Source organism: Rattus norvegicus, chromosome 7, assembly GCF_036323735.1.
Source record: "Rattus norvegicus strain BN/NHsdMcwi chromosome 7, GRCr8, whole genome shotgun sequence".
NCBI classification, from domain to species: domain Eukaryota; kingdom Metazoa; phylum Chordata; class Mammalia; order Rodentia; family Muridae; genus Rattus; species Rattus norvegicus.
The window spans coordinates 25,251,153-25,273,482 of record NC_086025.1 but is presented as its reverse complement, the minus strand read 5'-3'; the positions used below and the strand labels follow the sequence as shown (position 1 = coordinate 25,273,482).

General features: G+C 41.9%; 1 protein-coding gene across 12 annotated transcripts in view; it reads left to right on the top strand.

The window, feature by feature from the left end:
• The window catches only part of Ano4 (anoctamin 4), a 409,423-nt gene that overhangs the window by 352,329 nt on the left and 34,764 nt on the right, over window positions 1-22,330 (top strand). For all 12 annotated transcript variants that reach the window (NM_001106778.2, NM_001395725.1, XM_039078690.2 and 9 more), the window contains 3 exons: window positions 2,496-2,578; window positions 11,805-11,945; window positions 14,111-14,275. In NM_001106778.2, the coding sequence (NP_001100248.1) occupies window positions 2,496-2,578; window positions 11,805-11,945; window positions 14,111-14,275 (389 nt within the window). The remainder of the gene's footprint in view (window positions 1-2,495; window positions 2,579-11,804; window positions 11,946-14,110; window positions 14,276-22,330) is intronic.

Here is a 22,330-nt window from a genome sequence, read left to right as displayed (position 1 = left end):
GTTTTCTGGGCCTATAAGAAAATTAGAGATCTGCATGGAGGATACAAGTAAATGCCGAATTCACCCACTGACTCTGGAACATAACCCCTTTCATATTTACAACTTTTTCAGCGTAGTACCCCCAAATAATTGGAAAACTAACCTTTTTTCCTCTAGGGTCTTTTCATTTCAATAGAAATGCAATTTTAGTTTGAATTAAAGTGTAAACTAGTAATTAAACCACCAATGACACATCCGGATGAAATTTTGACTCTGTCATGTCGTAACTGTGTGTCAGTTAAGGAGTACAGCATGGAACTTATACTGGCTGGTTTCATGTGTCAACTTGACACGCACTGGAGTTACCACAGAGAAGGAGCCTTAGGAATGGTCTTAATAATGGACCTGAAGCTCAAGAATACCAATGATATCCGTGTGTACATTCCAGAGAGTTATTGTAAAATGCTTCCTGGAATAAAACTATAGTAATTTCTGCTTAATAAGGAAATAAAAAGTGGGTGTTGGGGTTGCTAATATCTACAGTAAGGCCAAATAATTAAAATTAATAGACTGCACACACTTCGGTACCATACACAATCTCAAGCATCTGTGGAGGTGTTAGAATACACACCCCACAGACAAGTGGAGGTAACTATATTTGAATACCAACCTACATAGACCCTGTCTTAGTCAGGGTTTCTATTCCTGCACAAACACCATGACCAAGAAGCAAGTTGGGGAGGAAAGGGTTTATTCAGCTTACACTTCCACACTGATGTTCATCACCAAAGGAAGTCAGGACTGGAACTCACACAGGGCAGGAAGCAGGAGCTGATGCAGAGGCCATGGAGGGATGTTTCTTACTGGCTTGCTTCCCCTGGCTTGCTCAGCTTGCTCTCTTATAGAACCCAGGACCACCAGCCCAGGGTCGGCACCACCCACAATGGGCTGGGTCCTCCCACCTTGAGCACTACGTGAGAAAATGCCTTATAGCTGGGTCTCAGGAAGGCATTTTCTACAACTGAGGCTCCTTTTCTGTGATAACTCAAGTTTGTGTCAAGTTGACACACAAAACTCGCCAGTACAGGCCCGAACCCTATTCGTGCCTATGCTAAGAAGAGAGATGTTTCCTATTTTCCTAATGTGTCTATGTCGTGAAAGGACTGCTATTTGGACTTGAGGTTAATGCCTCATGTGAACCTCACTGTGGAAAGATTAGGTAATAGTACCAAGTAGGGATGAGGGTAAAAAGGGGAGAGAAAAATGAAAAACCCTCTTTTATAAGTAAAATTATAGAAGTAAAATTAATAAAGTTTTAGGTAAATAGATTGAGATTATTTAAGATTTATAACGGAAATAACATACAAGCAGCTACATCTTCTTGCTGTCAAAGCGGTGTCCCAGCAACCTCATAAAACGTCTCCTCTTTCCCCGTGGTAAAATGTCTACATTCATTAAAATAGGACTAGACCATTCTAATGCAAAGGCCTAACATCATTCTGTAGCATAGAAAGACAGAATTTCTCTCCTATGAATGTGACCAACCCAGTCCGATGTGGATAGCCCTACCTTTCAAAGTGTAGTTAGGTAGCATGTTCCTGGCAACAGTTCTTCTGCTGTGCACCCGGAAAGCATCTCTGAGAATGGTTGGTAATCCCTGTCATGACGCCTATTCAGTAGAATAGTGGGAGTGGCAGTCGTAAAGTTTGCCAGGCAAAGAAGTATAGTTAAGTTTTAAACATTGCTATTATTTTGATGATATTGATGGGAAAAGCATCCAAGAGCTGTAACTACATGTTCTTCAATCACACTTTAACATCCTTACCACAAAAGGATTTGTATTGTATTTTATTTATGAGACAGGATTTCTCTATATAGTATTGACTGTCCTGGAATTCACTATGTAGACCAGAGTTGCCTCAAACTCACTGAGATTCTCCTGTCTCTGCCCCCTGCCCCCACCACCTGTGTGGCAAGATTAATGACATGCACTACCATGCCCAGCTAAGATATTTATATTAAATGCAAATATATTCATATATATATATATATATATATATATATATCTAAGTATGGTTAGGTTGTTTTGTATACTTTTCTCTGAAGAGGATTTGGGAGCAAGAAATTTACTGTCCATCTAAGGTAGGCAGAGTTTGGGTTTCGTTTTTCTGCTCCTGGCTGCTTTTTATATTTAAAAAATAAATCCCATATTGGTAGGCAAGAAGTTGGCAAGAAAGTTTTCTGTATTATTTATCCCAGGAGCTCTGCCTCTGTTAAATCTATTCTGCCTCAGCCTACAAGACATCTTAATTTAATTCTAGGCAAAATCTCTAATTTTCATTATACTTGACTCGAGCTTAGTAATTCTCAGGGTTTGTTTTTTTTTTTTTTTTATTAAATGGTGTTGAGTTGGAAATTCTGATTTTATAAACTACCTCTGTTGTCTGCATTGCCTTTATTACTTGTTGAAAGTGATATGGCTTTTCATTTGAAACTACCTTTGTTCTCTGTCCCAGCCACTGTTTTCCTGGAGTTCTGGAAGAGACGCCGAGCGGTGATCGCTTATGACTGGGATCTGATTGACTGGGAAGAAGAGGAGGTCTGTGTCGGTCACTACCTGAGAGTATCTTATCTCACAGGGCATGTCTCTGTCACTTATGTCACCGTACCTTATATCACAGGCCATGCCTGAGTCACTTACCTCAGAGGGTCATCCTACAACACAGGCCACCCAAAACTACAGACCTTGAGTTGTCGCCCTGCATTAGATGGCAGAAGTCAGATTATCCAGAGTGCATTTTCAATACCTGTCTTTGAAAGGAGCTTTAAGTTGTATAAGGAGGATCCGGGTGACATGCCAATGACCCTAACATCCAGGAAGTTGAGGTAGGAGGGTCACAAGTCAAGGCCAGCCTGGTTTACACAATGAAATTTTACCATGGGGAGAGGGGTGAGGACGTCTGGTGTCATTTTGTCAATACTCATCAAATCCCTGTGCTCAAGCTCCATTCGGACTCAGTAGTGAACTAAAACTCCACGAGTCACAAGATGTTCCTCTAATAGGTGGGTTTCAGGAAGACAAGCCTTACCTACCATTCATGTTCTGTATCTCAGTAGAAGACAGTTGTTCATCTACCATTACTAGGCACATGGAGCACCCTTTCTCAGAGAATTCCTGTAGGAACTGTTTCTATGAACCAGCACCCACAGCAGCCCCCAGATATGCACATGCTCAGAATCAAGGCTAAATCAAGAGCTAAAGGCTGAGGAGAAGCCATTCTGGGTAGATTCCTTGGTGGTATGGATCCATGTAGGGTCATCTGGAAGCCAAGTACCAAAGAGGGCAAGCTCAGTCCTCTGAAATCTACTTTGTTGACACTCTCCCCAACCTCTTTAGACCTCATTCCCCTTTCTGGGTCATTATATTGTGTGCTTTCCTAATCTGTGCCCAATTCTTATTACCTTTTCTTGACCCAATTTTTCATGCTAAAATTGGTCACCACATTCTTCCATTGGGCCCTTCTTAATCTGAGCCTCAACCATCTTTCCTTACCCATATATTCTCTTAGCTTTCCTAAGTCCCAAATCATAAGAGCCTTGCTAGGCCTGGGAATCATATAAACTAAAAAAAAATGCAATCTTCTTACATCTACTATGGGTATTTTTTTCCTACAGAGACATGCATGTGTTTCTTCATATTTTTTTTAATCATTTTTTTTTTTGGAGCTGGGGACCGAACCCAGGGCCTTGCACTTCCTAGGCAAGCGCTCTACCACTGAGCTAAATCCCTAACCCCCGTGTTTCTTCATATTAACATGAAGCATTTAGAAACATATATTATGAAAATGTTGACCCTGTGTTTGGCTTGACAAGGGAGACCATTTGACAGGTTTTCTTCTTATTCCTATGAAAGTGCTGGGCTCATTTATTTTTTGGCTTAGGTTTTCTTTTGTGGGGGGTGTTTTTGTTTGTTTTGTTCTTGTGTGTGTTGTGTCTATTTAAGATGTACAAGAAGGAAATTTCATATATGGCACTAGAATCTTTCAGTAATTTTTATTATTCTGAAAGACTTTCACTCTTACATTTCATAAACATTCTTCAGGGAATGGTTTTCTGGACTTGGAGGCACTGCCCAGGCCAATAGGGAGTCTGTAGGTAGCAGCCCTTACATCTGTATCCTGAGAAACTGAGAGTTTCCTAAGGAAACAGAAGGGCCAGGATCTCTCTGCATCCTCAGATTACACTGCCTGAAGTAGAGTAAAAGAAGCCAAGCAGATTTCTAACTGTGTCTCCTGACAGAGCATGGCTAGTCACAAGCTAGGATTGCTCTCCATTCTCCATAATTCCCTTCTCTCTCCTCCATCTTCTGTCTTCACCAGAGCGTTCTTGTCCACGTGGACTGAATCCCCAGCCTACCCTGTTTTCTCATTTTCCGTCCTTTTCTAGTTTACTCGAGTAGAACATGTTCTTAATTAACCAGAGGCGCTCTGGTGTGTTCTCTTGCTGGTTATCTTCTACTAATCCCATAATTGCCTTTTAGTTGCAAAGTAGTCACACTGGACTAGGGCTCATCAAAACAAAACAAAAACCTCAGCCTGACTCGAGATTGAAGGAACCTATATACAGCAGCGTTTGGACGGTGTTTAGACAATTAAGAATGCATTTAGTAGACACCGGCAGATCCCGGACCGCAGCAGCTCTCTGCTCCCAAACCCCGTGGGAGAGAGACCTCACCGCCTGATCAGGTGGGCACTCCTGAGGCTGCAGAGCAGAGGAGACCACCAACACTGCCCACCCCTGCCCACATCCCTGGCCCAAGAGGCAACTGTATAAGGCCTCTGGGTTCCCGTAGGGGAGGGCCCGGGAGCTGCAGGACCCCTGCGCCTGAGACACTGCCGGAACCTGAAGGAAACAGACCGGATAAACAGTTCTCTGCACCCAAATCCCGAGGGAGGGAGAGCTGAACCTTCAGAGAGGCGGACACGCCTGGGAAACCAGAAGAGACTGCACTCTGTGCACATCCAGGCGCCAGAGGAAAACACCAAACGCCATCTGGAACCCTGGTGCACGGAGGCTCCCGGAAAGAGCGGCGCAGATCTTCCCGGTTGCTGCCACAGCAGAGAGGACTTAGGCAGTACCCCACGAGCAAACTTGAGCCTTGGAACCACAGGTAGGACCAATTTTTCCCCTGCAAGAAACCTGCCTGGTGAACTCAAGACACAGGCCCACAGGAACAGCTGAAGACCTGTAGAGAGGAAAAACTACACGCCCGAAAGCAGAACACTCTGTCCCCATAACTGGCTGAAAGAAAACAGGAAAACAGGTCTACAGCACTCCTGACACACAGGTTATAGGACAGTCTAGCCACAGTCAGAAATAGCAGAACAAAGTAACACTAGAGATAATCTGATGGCGAGAGGCAAGCACAGGAACCCAAGCAACAGAAACCAAGACTACATGGCATCATCGGAGCCCAATTCTCCCACCAAAGCAAACACGGAATACCCAAACACACCAGAAAAGCAAGACCTAGTTTCAAAATCATATTTGATCATGATGCTGGAGGACTTCAAGAAAGACATAAAGAACTCCCTTAGAGAACAAGTAGAAGCCTACAGAGAGGAATCGCAAAAATCCCTGAAAGAATTCCAAGAAAACACAATCAAACAGTTGAAGGAATTAAAAATGGAAATAGAAGCAATCAAGAAAGAACACATGGAAACAACCCTGGACATAGAAAATCAAAAGAAAAGACAAGGAGCTGTAGATACAAGCTTCACCAACAGAATTCAAGAGATGGAAGAGAGAATCTCGGGAGCAGAAGATTCCATAGAAATCATTGACTCAACTGTCAAAGATAATGTAAAGCGGAAAAAGCTACTGGTCCAAAACATACAGGAAATCCAGGACTCAATGAGAAGATCAAACCTAAGGATAATAGGTATAGAAGAGAGTGAAGACTCCCAGCTTAAAGGACCAGTAAATATCTTCAACAAAATCATAGAAGAAAACTTCCCTAACCTAAAAAAAGAGATACCCATAGGCATACAAGAAGCCTACAGAACTCCAAATAGATTGGACCAGAAAAGAAACACCTCCCGTCACATAATTGTCAAAACACCAAACGCACAAAATAAAGAAAGAATATTAAAAGCAGTAAGGGAAAAAGGTCAAATAACATATAAAGGAAGACCTATCAGAATCACACCAGACTTTTCGCCAGAAACTATGACGGCCAGAAGATCCTGGACAGATGTCATACAGACCCTAAGAGAACACAAATGCCAGCCCAGGTTACTGTATCCTGCAAAACTCTCAATTAACATAGATGGAGAAACCAAGATATTCCATGACAAAACCAAATTTACACAATATCTTTCTACAAATCCAGCACTACAAAGGATAATAAAGGGTAAAGCCCAACATAAGGAGGCAAGCTATACCCTAGAAGCAAGAAACTAATCACCTTGGCAACAAAACAAAGAGAATGAAAGCACACAATCATAACCTCACTTCCAAATATGAATATAACGGGAAGCAATAATCACTATTCCTTAATATCTCTCAATATCAATGGCCTCAACTCCCCAATAAAAAGACATAGATTAACAAACTGGATACGCAACGAGGACCCTGCATTCTGCTGCCTACAGGAAACACACCTCAGAGACAAAGACAGACATTACCTCAGAGTGAAAGGCTGGAAAACAATTTTCCAAGCAAATGGTCAGAAGAAGAAAGCTGGAGTAGCCATTCTAATATCAAATAAAATCAATTTTCAACTAAAAGTCATCAAAAAAGATAAGGAAAAACACTTCATATTCATCAAAGGAAAAATCCACCAAGATGAAGTCTCAATCCTAAATATCTATGCCCCAAATACAAGGGCACCTACATATGTAAAAGAAACCTTACTAAAGCTCAAAACACACATTGCACCTCACACAATAATAGTGGGAGATTTCAACACCCCACTCTCATCAATGGACAGATCACGGAAACAGAAATTAAACAGAGATGTAGACAGACTAAGAGAAGTCATGAGCCAAATGGACTTAACGGATATTTATAGAACATTCTATCCTAAAGCAAAAGGATATACCTTCTTCTCAGCTCCTCATGGTACTTTCTCCAAAATTGACCATATAATTGGTCAAAAAACGGGCCTCAACAGGTACAGAAAGATAGAAATAATCCCATGCGTGCTATCGGACCACCACGGCCTAAAACTGGTCTTCAATAACAATAAGGGAAGAATGCCCACATATACGTGGAAATTGAACAATGCTCTACTCAATGATAACCTGGTCAAGGAAGAAATAAAGAAAGAAATTAAAAACTTTTTAGAATTTAATGAAAATGAAGGTACAACATACCCAAACTTATGGGACACAATGAAAGCTGTGCTAAGAGGAAAACTCATAGCGCTGAGTGCCTGCAGAAAGAAACAGGAAAGAGCATATGTCAGCAGCTTGACAGCACACCTAAAAGCTCTAGAACAAAAAGAAGCAAATACACCCAGGAGGAGTAGAAGGCAGGAAATAATCAAACTCAGAGCTGAAATCGACCAAGTAGAAACAAAAAGGACCATAGAAAGAATCAACAGAACCAAAAGTTGGTTCTTTGAGAAAATCAACAAGATAGATAAACCCTTAGCCAGACTAACGAGAGGACACAGAGAGTGCGTCCAAATTAACAAAATCAGAAATGAAAAGGGAGACATAACTACAGATTCAGAGGAAATTCAAAAAATCATCAGATCTTACTATAAAAACCTTTATTCAACAAAACTTGAAAATCTTCAGGAAATGGACAATTTCCTAGACAGATACCAGGTATCGAAGTTAAATCAGGAACAGATAAACCAGTTAAACAACCCCATAACTCCTAAGGAAATAGAAGCAGTCATTAAAGGTCTCCCAACCAAAAAGAGCCCAGGTCCAGACAGGTTTAGTGCAGAATTCTATCAAACCTTCATAGAAGACCTTATACCAATATTATCCAAACTATTCCACAAAATTGAAACAGATGGAGCCCTACCGAATTCCTTCTATGAAGCCACAATTACTCTTATACCTAAACCACACAAAGACCCAACAAAGAAAGAGAACTTCAGACCAATTTCCCTTATGAATATCGATGCACAAATACTCAATAAAATTCTGGCAAACCGAATTCAAGAGCACATCAAAACAATCATCCACCATGATCAAGTAGGCTTCATCCCAGGCATGCAGGGATGGTTTAATATAAGGAAAACCATCAACGTGATCCATCATATAAACAAACTGAAAGAACAGAACCACATGATCATTTCATTAGATGCTGAGAAAGCATTTGACAAAATTCAACACCCCTTCATGATAAAAGTCCTGGAAAGAATAGGTATTCAAGGCCCATACCTAAACATAGTAAAAGCCATATACAGCAAACCAGTTGCTAACATTAAACTAAATGGAGAGAAACTTGAAGCAATCCCACTAAAATCAGGGACTAGACAAGGCTGCCCACTCTCTCCCTACTTATTCAATATAGTTCTTGAAGTTCTAGCCAGAGCAACCAGACAACAAAAGGAGATCAAGGGGATACAGATCGGAAAAGAAGAGGTCAAAATATCACTATTTGCAGACGACATGATAGTATATTTAAGTGATCCCAAAAGTTCCACCAGAGAACTACTAAAGCTGATAAACAACTTCAGCAAAGTGGCTGGGTATAAAATTAACTCAAATAAATCAGTTGCCTTCCTCTATACAAAAGAGAAACAAGCCGAGAAAGAAATTAGGGAAACGACACCCTTCATAATAGACCCAAATAATATAAAGTACCTCGGTGTGACTTTAACCAAGCAAGTAAAAGATCTGTACAATAAGAACTTCAAGACACTGAGGAAAGAAATTGAAGAAGACCTCAGAAGATGGAAAGATCTCCCATGCTCATGGATTGGCAGGATTAATATAGTAAAAATGGCCATTTTACCAAAAGCAATCTACAGATTCAATGCAATCCCCATCAAAATACCAATCCAATTCTTCAAAGAGTTAGACAGAACAATTTGCAAATTCATCTGGAATAACAAAAAACCCAGGATAGCTAAAGCTATCCTCAACAATAAGAGGACTTCAGGGGGAATCACTATCCCTGAACTCAAGCAGTATTACAGAGCAATAGTGATAAAAACTGCATGGTATTGGTACAGGGACAGACAGATAGACCAATGGAATAGAATTGAAGACCCAGAAATGAACCCACACACCTATGGTCACTTGATTTTTGACAAAGGAGCCAAAACCATCCAATGGAAAAAAGATAGCATTTTCAGCAAATGGTGCTGGTTCAACTGGAGGGCAACATGTAGAAGAATGCAGATCGATCCATGCTTATCACCCTGTACAAAGCTTAAGTCCAAGTGGATCAAGGACCTCCACATCAAACCAGACACACTCAAACTAATAGAAGAAAAACTAGGGAAGCATCTGGAACACATGGGCACTGGAAAAAATTTCCTGAACAAAACACCAATGGCTTATGCTCTCAGATCAAGAATCTCAAATAGGATCTCATAAAACTGCAAAGCTTCTGTAAGGCAAAGGACACTGTGGTTAGGACAAAACGGCAACCAACAGATTGGGAAAAGATCTTTACCAATCCTATAACAGATAGAGGCCTTATATCCAAAATATACAAAGAACTCAAGAAGTTAGACCGCAGGGAAACAAATAACCCTATTAAAAAATGGGGCTCAGAGCTAAACAAAGAATTCACAGCTGAGGAATGCCGAATGGCTGAGAAACACCTAAAGAAATGTTCAACATCTTTAGTCATAAGGGAAATGCAAATCAAAACAACCCTGAGATTTCACCTCACACCAGTGAGAATGGCTAAGATCAAAAACTCAGGTGACAGCAGATGCTGGCGAGGATGTGGAGAAAGAGGAACACTCCTCCATTGTTGGTGGGATTGCAGACTGGTAAAACCATTCTGGAAATCAGTCTGGAGGTTCCTCAGAAAATTGGACATTGAACTGCCTGAGGATCCAGCCATACCTCTCTTGGGCATATACCCAAAAGATGCCTCAACATATAAAAGAGACACGTGCTCCACTATGTTCATCGCAGCCTTATTTATAATAGCCAGAAACTGGAAAGAACCCAGATGCCCTTCAACAGAGGAATGGATACAGAAAATGTGGTACATCTACACAATGGAATATTACTCAGCTATCAAAAACAACGAGTTTATGAAATTCGTAGGCAAATGGTTGGAACTGGAAAATATCATCCTGAGTGAGCTAACCCACTCACAGAAAGACATACATGGTATGCACTCATTGATAAGTGGCTATTAGCCCAAATGCTTGAATTACCCTAGATCCCTAGAACAAAGGAAACTCAAGACGGATGATCAAAATGTGAATGCTTCACTCCTTCTTTAAATGAGGAAAAAGAATACCCTTGGCAGGGAAGGGAGAGGCAAAGATTAAAACAGAGACTGAAGGAACACCCATTCAGAGCCTGCCCCACAGGTGGCCCATACATATACAGCCACCCAATTAGACAAGATGGATGAAGCAAAGAAGTGCAGACCGACAGGAGCCGGATGTAGATCGCTCCTGAGAGACACAGCCAGAATACAGCAAATACAGAGGCGAATGCCAGCAGCAAACCACTGAACTGAGAATAGGTCCCCCGTTGAAGGAATCAGAGAAAGAACTGGAAGAGCTTGAAGGTGCTCGAGACCCCAAAAGTACAACAATGTCAAGCAACCAGAGCTTCCAGGGACTAAGCCACTACCTAAAGACTATACATGGACTGACCCTGGACTCTGTCCCCATAGGTAGCAATGAATATCCTAGTAAGAGCACCAGTGGAAGGGGAAGCCCTGGGTCCTGCTAAGACTGAACCCCCAGTGAACTAGACTATGCGGGGAGGGTGGCAATGGGGGGAGGTTTGGGAGGGGAACACCCATAAGGAAGGGGAGGGGGGAGGGTGATGTTTGTCTGGAAACCGGGAAAGGGAATAACACTTGAAATGTATATAAGAAATACTCAAGTTAATAAAAAAAAAAAAAAAAGAATGCATTTAGTAGCTATTGGTTAAAGGCGAACACCTCCCCAAAGGGTGTATTAAAATATAAATCCGCCATGGATTTTAGTTACCTAAACCTAGGCACACCAAAACTACAGCTAGGGCTGGAGAGATGGCTCTCCCGCTGCTCTGCCAGCGGACCCGGGTTCGATTCCCAGCACCCACATGGCAGTTCACAACTGTCTGTAATTCAAGATCCAGGGAATCTGACACCCTCACCCAGTCATACATGCAGGCAGAATATCAACGCACATAAAATAAAAATAAATCATGCAAAAAAACTATTTTAGGTTTTAAAAAAGAAGAATGGTACTTTGTAAATCATAAAATAGGTTTTGAGCATTTGCCTATTCAGATGACTTCTTTGATCTACTGTCCAAGTCATTCTCTGGTGATAAACATGACAATTTCTTAGCTATTCTAAAACACTAGGTATAGGACAGATGGTCAGTTTGAAATATTACTACTGCTTCTTCAGGGAGAGTTTAGTATGGTAACAGAAAAGTGTAACGGTTTGTCGAGGTTACATCAGTTTTGATGATGATGAATGTTTATCACCATATTAATGGATATTCTTCGACCGATCAATTTCCAAATGTGTAAGCCTGTGTCTCCAAGCTTACTTCATTGACTGGCTGATTGGCGTGGCAGCTATGGGATCCATCTTACGATGGGATAAGAAGACTCCTTTGTATTGTACATCTCCAGTACATACGGATGTGTCTGCTTGTCTTTCAGGAAGAAATACGGCCCCAGTTTGAAGCCAAGTATTCCAAGAAAGAGCGGATGAATCCCATTTCGGGAAAGCCAGAACCTTATCAGGCATTTACTGATAAATGCAGCAGACTTATCGTTTCTGCATCGGGAATATTCTTCATGGTTTGAAACTTTTCTTTAACATCTCTTTAGTTTTATATGGTACCAACCCTTACTACAGCAAGAGCAATCATGCCATAGGTTGCTCGCACAATTATTAAAGCACTTTTGTACAGTACACTATTTACTCCTCAATGCTGCGTTTGCTGGTCAGGAACGGTATTGCTATTGTCATGTGATCACAGCTAAGATTCCAAAAGGTTAAGGGATCACCCTTAACCTAAGGGTGATCATAAGTCTACCCACCCCACGGTGCTCTATTGAAAGGAACAAAAACTTGAGACAGGATATAGGGCAAAGTTTCTACAAACCAATGCCATCTACTCCTTTTAGCCAGTGAAGAGATATGGAGTTGAAAGGAGAAGCAGATGGCAGAGAGACTCAGGCCCACAGCCTTCTTCAGGTGCCACTCGTAAGCAGCTGTGCCTTGCTTTGCCTTTTATATACACCCTTGTATTTACTGACTTATCTCTCGTATAAGATCTAGACATATACATTGGCTTCTCCTGTTCTACAGACACAGACCTTGCAAATAGGAGGCTGAGGCTATAGTGAAGTTACACTATTGGCTAGTAGCATAGCCATGCTCTCCTTTGACACTAATCCTCTGGGTTTATCCTACCATCATATTTCTATCATGTATGACCTTCAGTGTAGACTTTGTTTTTTCCACCCGTCAATAGCACTAGGATTAACACGTTAGTTTAGCTATTACTATGTTACTATCATTCTGATCAGTCTTAGCTGAAGCTCATACTCCAGGACTTTGTATAATTCACACCAGAAGTTGAGCAGTAAACAAAGTTTATACAAGCGAAGACTATAAGGAAAGGAACCTATAGATCAACAGACGTTACTGTGGGGAACTGGATTTAAAATCCAGCCTTCAATAATTAAATGGGCCAGAATCACAGAATAAAAGTTCCAAAACTATTTGGAGTGTCAGATTTCATTATTTGCAGAGATATACATAGAGACCATAAACTCTTCCCAAATACCATAAACTTTAACAAGAGATGCTTCAGTCTGTGTGTGCATCTAACAGTAAGATAGTATGTGTCTATTACATAGTTTATTCAACAACTCATAGCGGGAGTATATCAATGCTGTCCCTGGTTTCTGGGCCTTACTTTCTAATGGGGGAAATGGACAGGGATGAAGAAGATTGTAAGGAATGACAAGGAGCATCTTGAAAGAGGATGCACCCAGTTAGGGCATGCACCATACTCTAGCAGCAACGGCAATGAGCTAGTGCTCAGGAAAGGTTAAATTCTCAGTGTTTTTCTGGCTGAGAAGTAACGAGGAATGAGGAGGTGTTTGCTGGGCTGTGTACAGGTGTGTGTGTGTGTGTGTGTGTGTGTGTGTGTGTGTGTGTGTGTGTGTGTGTGTGCGTGCGCGTGCGCGTGCATGCACCCACTTGTGTACACGTTGGGCAGGAGGTGGGTGCATGGATGTTATAGACAAAGGAAATAATCTTGAAAGTTGACAATGCTTAACTCATTTGAAGCAAGAAGAGTTGTGGGCTGGCCTGATGTCCCACCAGATAAGGGTACTTGTCACCAAGCTTAACAACCTTAGCTTGATACCTGGACCCCGCAATGGTGGAAGGAGAGAACTGACCTGTAAGTTGTCCTCTGAGCTGCATACATATACCATGACATTCGTGCCCATGAGTGCATACCTGTGTGCCCGTGCTCACTCATACACCAAATAAATGAAAAGTAAATACGTATTTTTTTATAAGAAAGGAAATGCCCAGGGTCCCCAGAGAGTAGAGAGAATGGTGCTTTGTGGGTCCGTAAGGAGTCGAGGTCCTTACTTACCTACTAGAATAATAAGAATAGGAAGCAAACTGTTGTGATCAGAAGCATGGCAGGACTTCTATAATTAATATGTGTTGGTCTTACCTCTCAATCACTCTGCTTTAAAACGTATTAGGCCCTGCCACCCTTGGGCAGATCTTCAGCTTTTAAGCAGTGTGCTCTTTTTCTATTTGATCAGAAAACCCAGACAGAGAAAGTATTCGCCAGGAGGAAAAGTGCACGCTCGTGGGGGTCATCTGGAAACAGCAACGCATCCGCTGGATTTTCTTATTTTCTCAGAATGAAAATCTGCAACCCAAAACCTGGCCTTAGGGTCTCACCGGGTTTGTTCCCTCTTCCTTCCAGATCTGTGTGGTGATCGCGGCCGTGTTCGGGATCGTCATTTACCGGGTGGTGACCGTGAGCACTTTCGCCGCCTTTAAGTGGGCGTTAATCAGGAACAACTCTCAGGTCGCGACCACAGGGACTGCAGTGTGCATCAACTTCTGTATCATTATGCTGCTGAACGTGGTGAGTGAGAGACGAGCCAGAGGGGGTGGGGGGATGTTGTGGGATGCCGTGGTGCTTTTCTTCTGTTTCTAGAGACAGTCGAGGCAGAGGGTCTGTGATCAAACACCGGTAGCCTGCCATGACATGTAGGTCTGGGTATTTAAAAGTCTTGATTCAAATCTAAGCTCCAGGACTCTCTGCACAAAGCAGAGACCTCCCCCTGGACCTGGTTTCCCTCGTTTAGTCCTTAGGACAGCACCGATTTGCCCCTCGGTGAAATTTGAAGAGTACTTTTGGAAAATCCAGCTCAGAAGCTCTAATGGAGCCCAGCAGCATTGGTACCCATCCTTCTTCATTCAGAAAAAGGGAGAGCAGACGGTACCCAAAGCATCCTCTGAGATAGCCACATAAGGAGAAGGTCAGAGTGATATATGCTGCTCGTGCTGAGTTCAGACTTTCTGTCATCACACATTTCAGGCTCAATCTCTCCTCTGAACCAGATTTACATGGGAAACTGCCTACTAGGCAATCTTTCATCGTAAATGCTCTCATTCCATTTGCTTATTTATTTATGTGTATATATGTGCACATGCCCGCCCATGCAGAATACAGTATGCATGTGGAAACCAGGGGACCACTTTAGGGAGATGGTTATTTTCATCCACTACTTGGAACCAGGAACGTGTCTAAAGTAATTAGGCTTCAGTGTAAGTGCCTTTACCTGCTGAGCTAACTTGCAAGGCCTTGTCTGTTCCTCTTCCAAATACAGCTCCCCCATCTTCCCTTAAGGATCAGTTCCTCCCATAACCCCCCTCTGAGCTGTTCAACCTAACATGAAGCTAGCATTATCCTTCACACAGCTATCTCCCACGCCATCCATATGTATCTACACTAGGTTTGGTCTCACACATTTGTAGTTTCAGCACTGACAAGGCTGAGACATGAGGGTCAAAGTTCAAAGGCACAGTGCAACCACATTTCACACATCCTTGGGCCAAGCCTTCAGCATCTCTTACCTGGGTTATCTCCCCAGCTTCGTAACTGGTCTCCTAGCCTCTAGATCAGCTCACTTCAATCTTGGCTCGATGCTGAAAACACATGGAACATGTCACATGTGAGTCAGTCATGCAGATCCTCTGAAGGTTTATGGGTCCACAACTTTCCTCTTGCTTAAGTAAACATTCATGTGTTCATATTTCTTTGCTGTTAGCTTTCCCCCAGAACTCCCTCTCCCCCTCCCCCTCCCCCTCCCCCTCCCCCTCCCCCTCCCCCTCCCCAGGGTCTGTGTAACGCACCATCTCACCTTCTTCTGGTCTTTGCTCAAGTGTTGCTTCCTTTTTTTCCCCCATCTTTATTAACTTGAGTATTTCTTATTTACATTTCAAATGTTATTCCCTTTCCCGGTTTCCAGGCCAACATCCCCATAACCCCTCCCCCTCCCCTTCTATATGGATGTTCCCCTCCCCACCCTCCCCCCATTACCACCCTCCCTTCAAGAATCCCGTTCATTGGGGGTCCGCCTTGGCAGGACCAAGGGCTTCCCCTTCCACTGGTGCTCTTACTAGGATGTTCATTGCTACCTATGAGGTCAGAGTCCAGGGTCAGTCCATGTATAGTCTTTAGGTAGTGGCTTAGTCCCTGGAAGCTCTGGTTGGTTGACATTGTTGTTCATTTGAGGTCTCGAGCTCCTTCAAGCTCTTCCAGTCCTTTCTCTGACTCCTTCAACGGGGGTCCCGTTCTCAGTTCAGTGGTTTGCTGCTGGCATTCGCCAATGTATTTGCCATATTCTGGCTGTGTCTCTCAGGAGAGATCTACATCCGGTTCCTGTCAGCCTGCACTTCTTTGCTTCATCCATCTTATCTAGTTTGGTGACTGTATATGTATGGGCCACCTGTGGGGAAGGCTTTGAATGGGTGTTCCTTCAGCCTCTGTTCTAAGCTTTGTCTCCCTCTCCCCTCCTAAGGGTATTCTTGTTCCCCTTTTAAAGAAGGAGTGAAGCATTCAAGTTTTGGTCGTCCTTCTTGAGTTTCATGTGTTCTGTGCATCTAGGGTAATTCGAGCATTTGGGCTAATATCCACTTATCAATGAAGTTTCTCTCCATTTAGTTTAATGCTAGTTACTGGTTTGCTATATATGGCTTTTTCTATGTTTAGTTATGGGCCTTGAATTCCTGTTCTTTCCAGGACTTTTATCATGAAGGGGTGTTGAATTTTGTCAAAGGCTTTCTCAGCATCTAATGAAATGATCATTTGTTCTTTCAGTTTGTTTATATAATGGATCACGTTGATGGTTTTCCGTATATTAAACCATCCCTGCATGCCTGGGATGAAGCCTATTTGATCATGACAGATGATTGTTTTGATGTGCTCTTGGATTCAGTTTGCAAGAATTTTATTGAGTATTTTTGCGTCGATATTCATAAGGGAAATTGGTCTGAAGTTCTCTTTCTTTGTTGGGTCTTTGTGTGGTTTAGGTATAAGAGTAATTGTGGCTTCATAGAAGGAATTCGGTAGGGCTCCATCTGTTTCAATTTTGTGGAATAGTTTGGATAATATTGGTATGAGGTCTTCTATGAAGGTTTGATAGAATTCTGCACTAAACCCGTCTGGACCTGGGCTCTTTTTGGTTGGGAGACCTTTAATGACTGCTTCTATTTCCTTAGGAGTTATGGGGTTGTTTAACTGGTTTATCTGTTCCTGATTTAACTTCGGTACCTGGTATTTGTCTAGGAAATTGTCCATTTCCTGTAGATTTTCAAGTTTTGTTGAATATAGGCTTTTATAGTAAGATCTGATGATTTTTTTAATTTCCTCTGAATCTGTAGTTATGTCTCCCTTTTCATTTCTGATTTTGTTAATTTGGACGCACTCTCTGTGTCCTCTCGTTAGTCTGGCTAAGGGTTTATCTATCTTGTTGATTTTCTCAAAGAACCAGCTTTTGGTTCTGTTGATTCTTTCTATGGTCCTTTTTGTTTCTACTTGGTTGATTTCAGCTCTGAGTTTGATTATTTCCTGCCTTCTACTCCTCTTGGGTGTATTTGCTTCTTTTTGTTCTAGAGCTTTTAGGTGTGCTGTCAAGCTGCTGACATATGCTCTTTCCTGTTTCTTTCTGCAGGCACTCAGCGCTGTGAGTTTTCCTCTTAGCACAGCTTTCATTGTGTCCCATAAGTTTGGGTATGTTGTACCTTCATTTTCATTAAATTCTAAAAAGTTTTTAATTTCTTTCTTTATTTCTTCCTTGACCAGGTTATCATTGAGTAGAGCATTGTTCAATTTCCACGTATATGTGGGCATTCTTCCCTTATTGTTATTGAAGACCAGTTTTAGGCCGTGGCGGTCTGATAGGACGCATGGGATTATTTCTATCTTCCTGTATCTGGTGAGGCCTGTTTTGTTCCCGATTATATGGTCAATTTTGGAGAAAGTACCATGAGGTGCTGAGAAGAAGGTATATCCTTTTGTTTTAGGATAGAATGTTCTATAAATATCTGTTAAGTCCATTTGGTTCATGACTTCTGTTAGTCTGTCTATGTCTCTGTTTAATTTCTGTTTCCATGATCTGTCCATTGATGAGAGTAGGGTGTTGAAATCTCCTACTATTATTGTGTGAGGTGCAATGTGTGCTATGAGTTTTAGTAAGGTTTCTTTTATATATGTAGGTACCCTTGTATTTGGAGCATAGATATTTAGGATTGAGAGTTCATCTTGGTGGATTTTTCTTTTTATGAATATGACATGTCCTTCCTCATCATTTTTGATGACTTTTGGTTGAAAATCAATTTTATTCGATATTTGAATGGCTACTCCAGCTTGCTTCTTCCGACCATTTGCTTGGAAAGTTGTTTTCTAGCCTTTTACTCTGAGGTAGTGTCTGTCTTTGTCTCTGAGGTATGTTTCCTGTAGGCAGCAAAATGCTAGGTCCTCATTACGTATCCAGTTTTTTATCTGTGTCTTTTTATTGGGGAATTGAGTCCGTTCATGTTGAGAGATATTAAGGAATAATGATTGCTGCTTCCTGTTATCTTCCTGTTATTATTTGGAAATGAGATTATGTTTGTGTGCTTGTCTTCTCTTTGTTTTGTTGCAAAACGATTAGTTTCTTGCTTTTTCTAGGGTGTAGCTTGACTCCTTGTATTGGGCTTTACCATTTATTATCCTTTGTAGCGCTGGATTTGTAGAAAGATATTGTGTAAATTTGGTTTTGTCACAGAATATCTTGGTTTATCCATCTATGTTAATTGAGAGTTTTGCTGGATACAGTAACCTGGACTGGCATTTGTGTTCTCTTAGGATCTGTATGACGTCTGTCCAGGATCTTCTGGCTTTTATAGTCTCTGGTGAGAAGTCTGGTGTGATTCTGATAGGTCTACCTTTATATGTTACTTGACCTTTTTCCCTTACTGCTGTTAATATTCTTTCTTTGTTTTGTGCATTTGGTCTTTTGACTCTTATGTAACGGGAGGTGTTTCTTTCCTGGTCCAATCTATTTGGAGTTCTGTAGGCTTCTTGTATGCCTATGGGTATCTCTTTTTTTAGGTTAGGGAAGTTTTCTTCTATGATTTTGTTGAAGATATTTACTGGTCCTTTAAGCTGGGAGTCTTCACTCTCTTCTATACCTATTATCCTTAGGTTTGATCTTCTCATTGAGTCCTGGATTTCCTGTATGTTTTGGACCAGTAGCTTTTTCCGCTTTACATTATCTTTGACAGTTGAGTCAATGATTTCTATGGAATCTTCTGCTCCCGAGATTCTCTCTTCCATCTCTTGAATTCTGTTGGTGAAGCTTGTATCTACAGCTCCTTGTCTTTTCTTTTGATTTTCTATGTCCAGGGTTGTTTCCATGTGTTCTTTCTTGATTGCTTCTATTTCCATTTTTAATTCCTTCAACTGTTTGATTGTGTTTTCTTGGAATTCTTTCAGGGATTTTTGCGATTCCTCTCTGTAGGCTTCTACTTGTTCTCTAAGGGAGTTCTTTATGTCTTTCTTGAAGTCCTCCAGCATCATGATCAAATATGATTTTGAAACTAGGTCTTGCTTTTCTGGTGTGTTTGGATATTCAGTGTTTGCTTTGGTGGGAGAGCTGTGCTCCGATGATGGCATGTAGCCTTGGTTTCTGTTGCTTGGGTTCCTGCACTTGCCTCTTGCCATCATGTTGTCTCTGGTCTTACCTTGTTCTGCTATTTCTTACAGTGGCTAGACCATCCTATAGGCCTGTGTGTCAGGAGTGCTGTAGACCTGTTTTCCTGTTTTCTTTCAGCCAGTTATGGGAACAGAGTGTTCTGCTTTCAGGCATGTAGTCGGTCCTGTCCACTGGCTTTCAGGTGTCCCTGTGAGCATGTGTCCTGAGTCCACCAGGCAGGTCACTTGGAGCAGAAAAGTTGATCTTACCTCTAGTCTCAGGCCTGAAGTTGTTCCTCCAGGCTGGGTTTCAGCTTTCTGTGAGGGCAGCTACCAGAAGGGCCTGCCCCTACTTCTGGGTCCCTGTGCACAGGGGTCCCTGATGGTGCTAGGTGTTTTCCTCTAGAGTCAGAAATGTGGGCAGAGAGTAGTCTCCTCTGTTTTCCCAGGCCTGTCTGGCCCTCTGAAGGTCTAGCTCTCCCTCCCATGGGATTTGGGTGTAGGGAGCTGTTTGACCGGGTCTGTTCAGATCCGGGTGCACTCTGGACCGCAGGGTTCCTGTAGCTTGACTGCCCCTATCTTCCTATGCCCAGAGGCCCTATACAGTTTCCTCTTGGGTCAGGGATGTGGGCAAAGGTGGGCAGGAGTGGCGGTCTCTCCTGCCCTGTAGTCTCAGGATTGCCCACACGTCTGAGCAATGAGCTCTCTCTCCCACAGGGTTTGGGAGCAGGGAGCTGTGGGCCAGGATCAGTGAGGTTCAGGCACCAGCTACAAATTGGAAGTATATTGCTTCCTTAATAAAGGAGTCCCATCACTGGGTTTCAAATCGCACCTTGCCCTGACCTCTGACGATCCCCTGCCTTCATGTACCTTTCTCTGTGCCTTTCATTTCTCAGCCTCTGTTATACTCCTGACCTCATTTACTATCTTCTCCACAGTACATAGGTCTGTAAGTGCATAGCCCTTTCTCTCTTCGGCTTATTTTTACTGTAGATATGCCCTCATGTCGGGTGCAGCACATGACACATTGCTGGCATTCGGTAAATTATTGTCATTTGTACAACAGAAAAATAATAGCTAACAAGGGTAGGCTTTGAGGTCAAATGTACATAAAAATACTGACCTTAGAGATTTGTAGTAGGAAGTAATTGAGGTAATGTACGTGCTGAGCAGTGTCAGGCATGAATTAGTTGTCCAAAGTAATTGTTGTTCTGCTCATGCTCATAGGAATGGCTTCTTAAGCATGACTTATCATGCTGACACACTAACATCTTTAGAAATGGACTAAGACTTTTTAAAGACCGAGAAACAAAACCCTACTATAAGCACGGGGATACATTTTTGGCTGTCATGAACAAAACAGACCCAGCAGGTGGTATTTATATGTGCTTATATATACACATACATACACATACATGTATAGCAATAATAAAGAGGAAGAGGTTTTCAAATTGAGAATGGGAACACTTTAGAAGAGTTCAAGGAAGAGTATCAGGAGGGGCTAGATGGAGGAAAAGGAGAGGAAAAGATAGTATAATTCTGTTTCAATTAAAAACATATTTTTAAAAAAAGAAAAAGAAATCCAACCTACTAAAGGAAGAACTCTGAAAAAACATCTACATTCCCTAACCAATAAACCCTGTGTAATTCCCAAGAGAATTCCATCTACCCAATACTAAACAACTTTAACTGTGATTATGAGTGAACTAGAAATCACTGAGCTAATGAAACATAGGCTATTCATTGCTCATAATTGTAAAATCATAGGGACTTCCTATTTTAGAAAATGATGTTTCAACATCAGAAATGGTTAAACAAAACAGCAATCGTTAATTGTTTTTGTGTGATGACTTCATGAGCACTGAGTCACATGGAAATAGATTGTTTGTCACTCCTTGCTGTCCCATGCCTTCCAGTTCAGAGGGAGGGTGATTCATAGTAACTTAACTTAACCTTAAGAGGATATATGGAGTGGGAAGACATCAGATTTTTTGAAAGTTTCTGGGTCTATGTGAGATACAATGAACTATGCTTACTGTATTCTTAACCAGTATCTTTTTCATTTCAATGTTTATCAAAAAATTTAATTTAGTTGGAGGACACAGCTCAGTTTTCTGGGTGTTTGCCTAGCATGCACAAAGTCTTGGATCCAGTCCCTGAACACAATGGTACCCAGCTGTAAGCCCAGCACTTGTGAGCCAGGGGCAGGCTCAACTACATAATGAGTTTAAAGTCAGCCTGTGCTACACAGTGTCCTATCTCAAAGAATAATTATTATTATTATTATTTCAGTCTAGAGATATAACACAGCAGTGCAGTGTATATTGGACTTGCACAGGGACCTGGGGTCTATCCCCAAAACAAATGATAATAAATAATAATTTAATTTATACACCTCCTTAAGGAAGGCAGGACTGTATATATTGGAGCTATAAGTACACCGTATTTGTCCCTGTGTTCAGAGCAGGGACCATCATCAGAGCAATACTTCATACAGCTGGAAAACAGAATCTACTTCAGAAGATAGCCAAGAGAAGATGAAGTAAACTGAAGTAAAAAAAGAGGATATGTGGAGTGGGAAAATATCTAGTTGCTGACATTACAAAACACCCACTGTGTGGGAAGAGCCAAACCATAAACCTATTGATACATTTCCTAACAAAATTTCATCATAACCAAAATGTCCACATACTTAACCTAAGGTGTGTTAGCCAGGGGATTCCCTCTCAGGATATATTTTTCTTTTAGGCGCAGTGTGGACAATTTCGATGTTCTGATTTCCCAGCCACTTTCAAACTAAAATAGCCTAAGGTTACTAAGTTAAAAACACTGGTGAGAATAACCAAAGGCAAACTGTAGCAAGAGAAGAGAGGGAGGGGGAGGGAAGAGGGAGAGGGAGAGGAGGCAAGAGGGGATGGGGAGAGGGAGGGAGAGGGGAGAGGTTGGAGGAAGGAGATG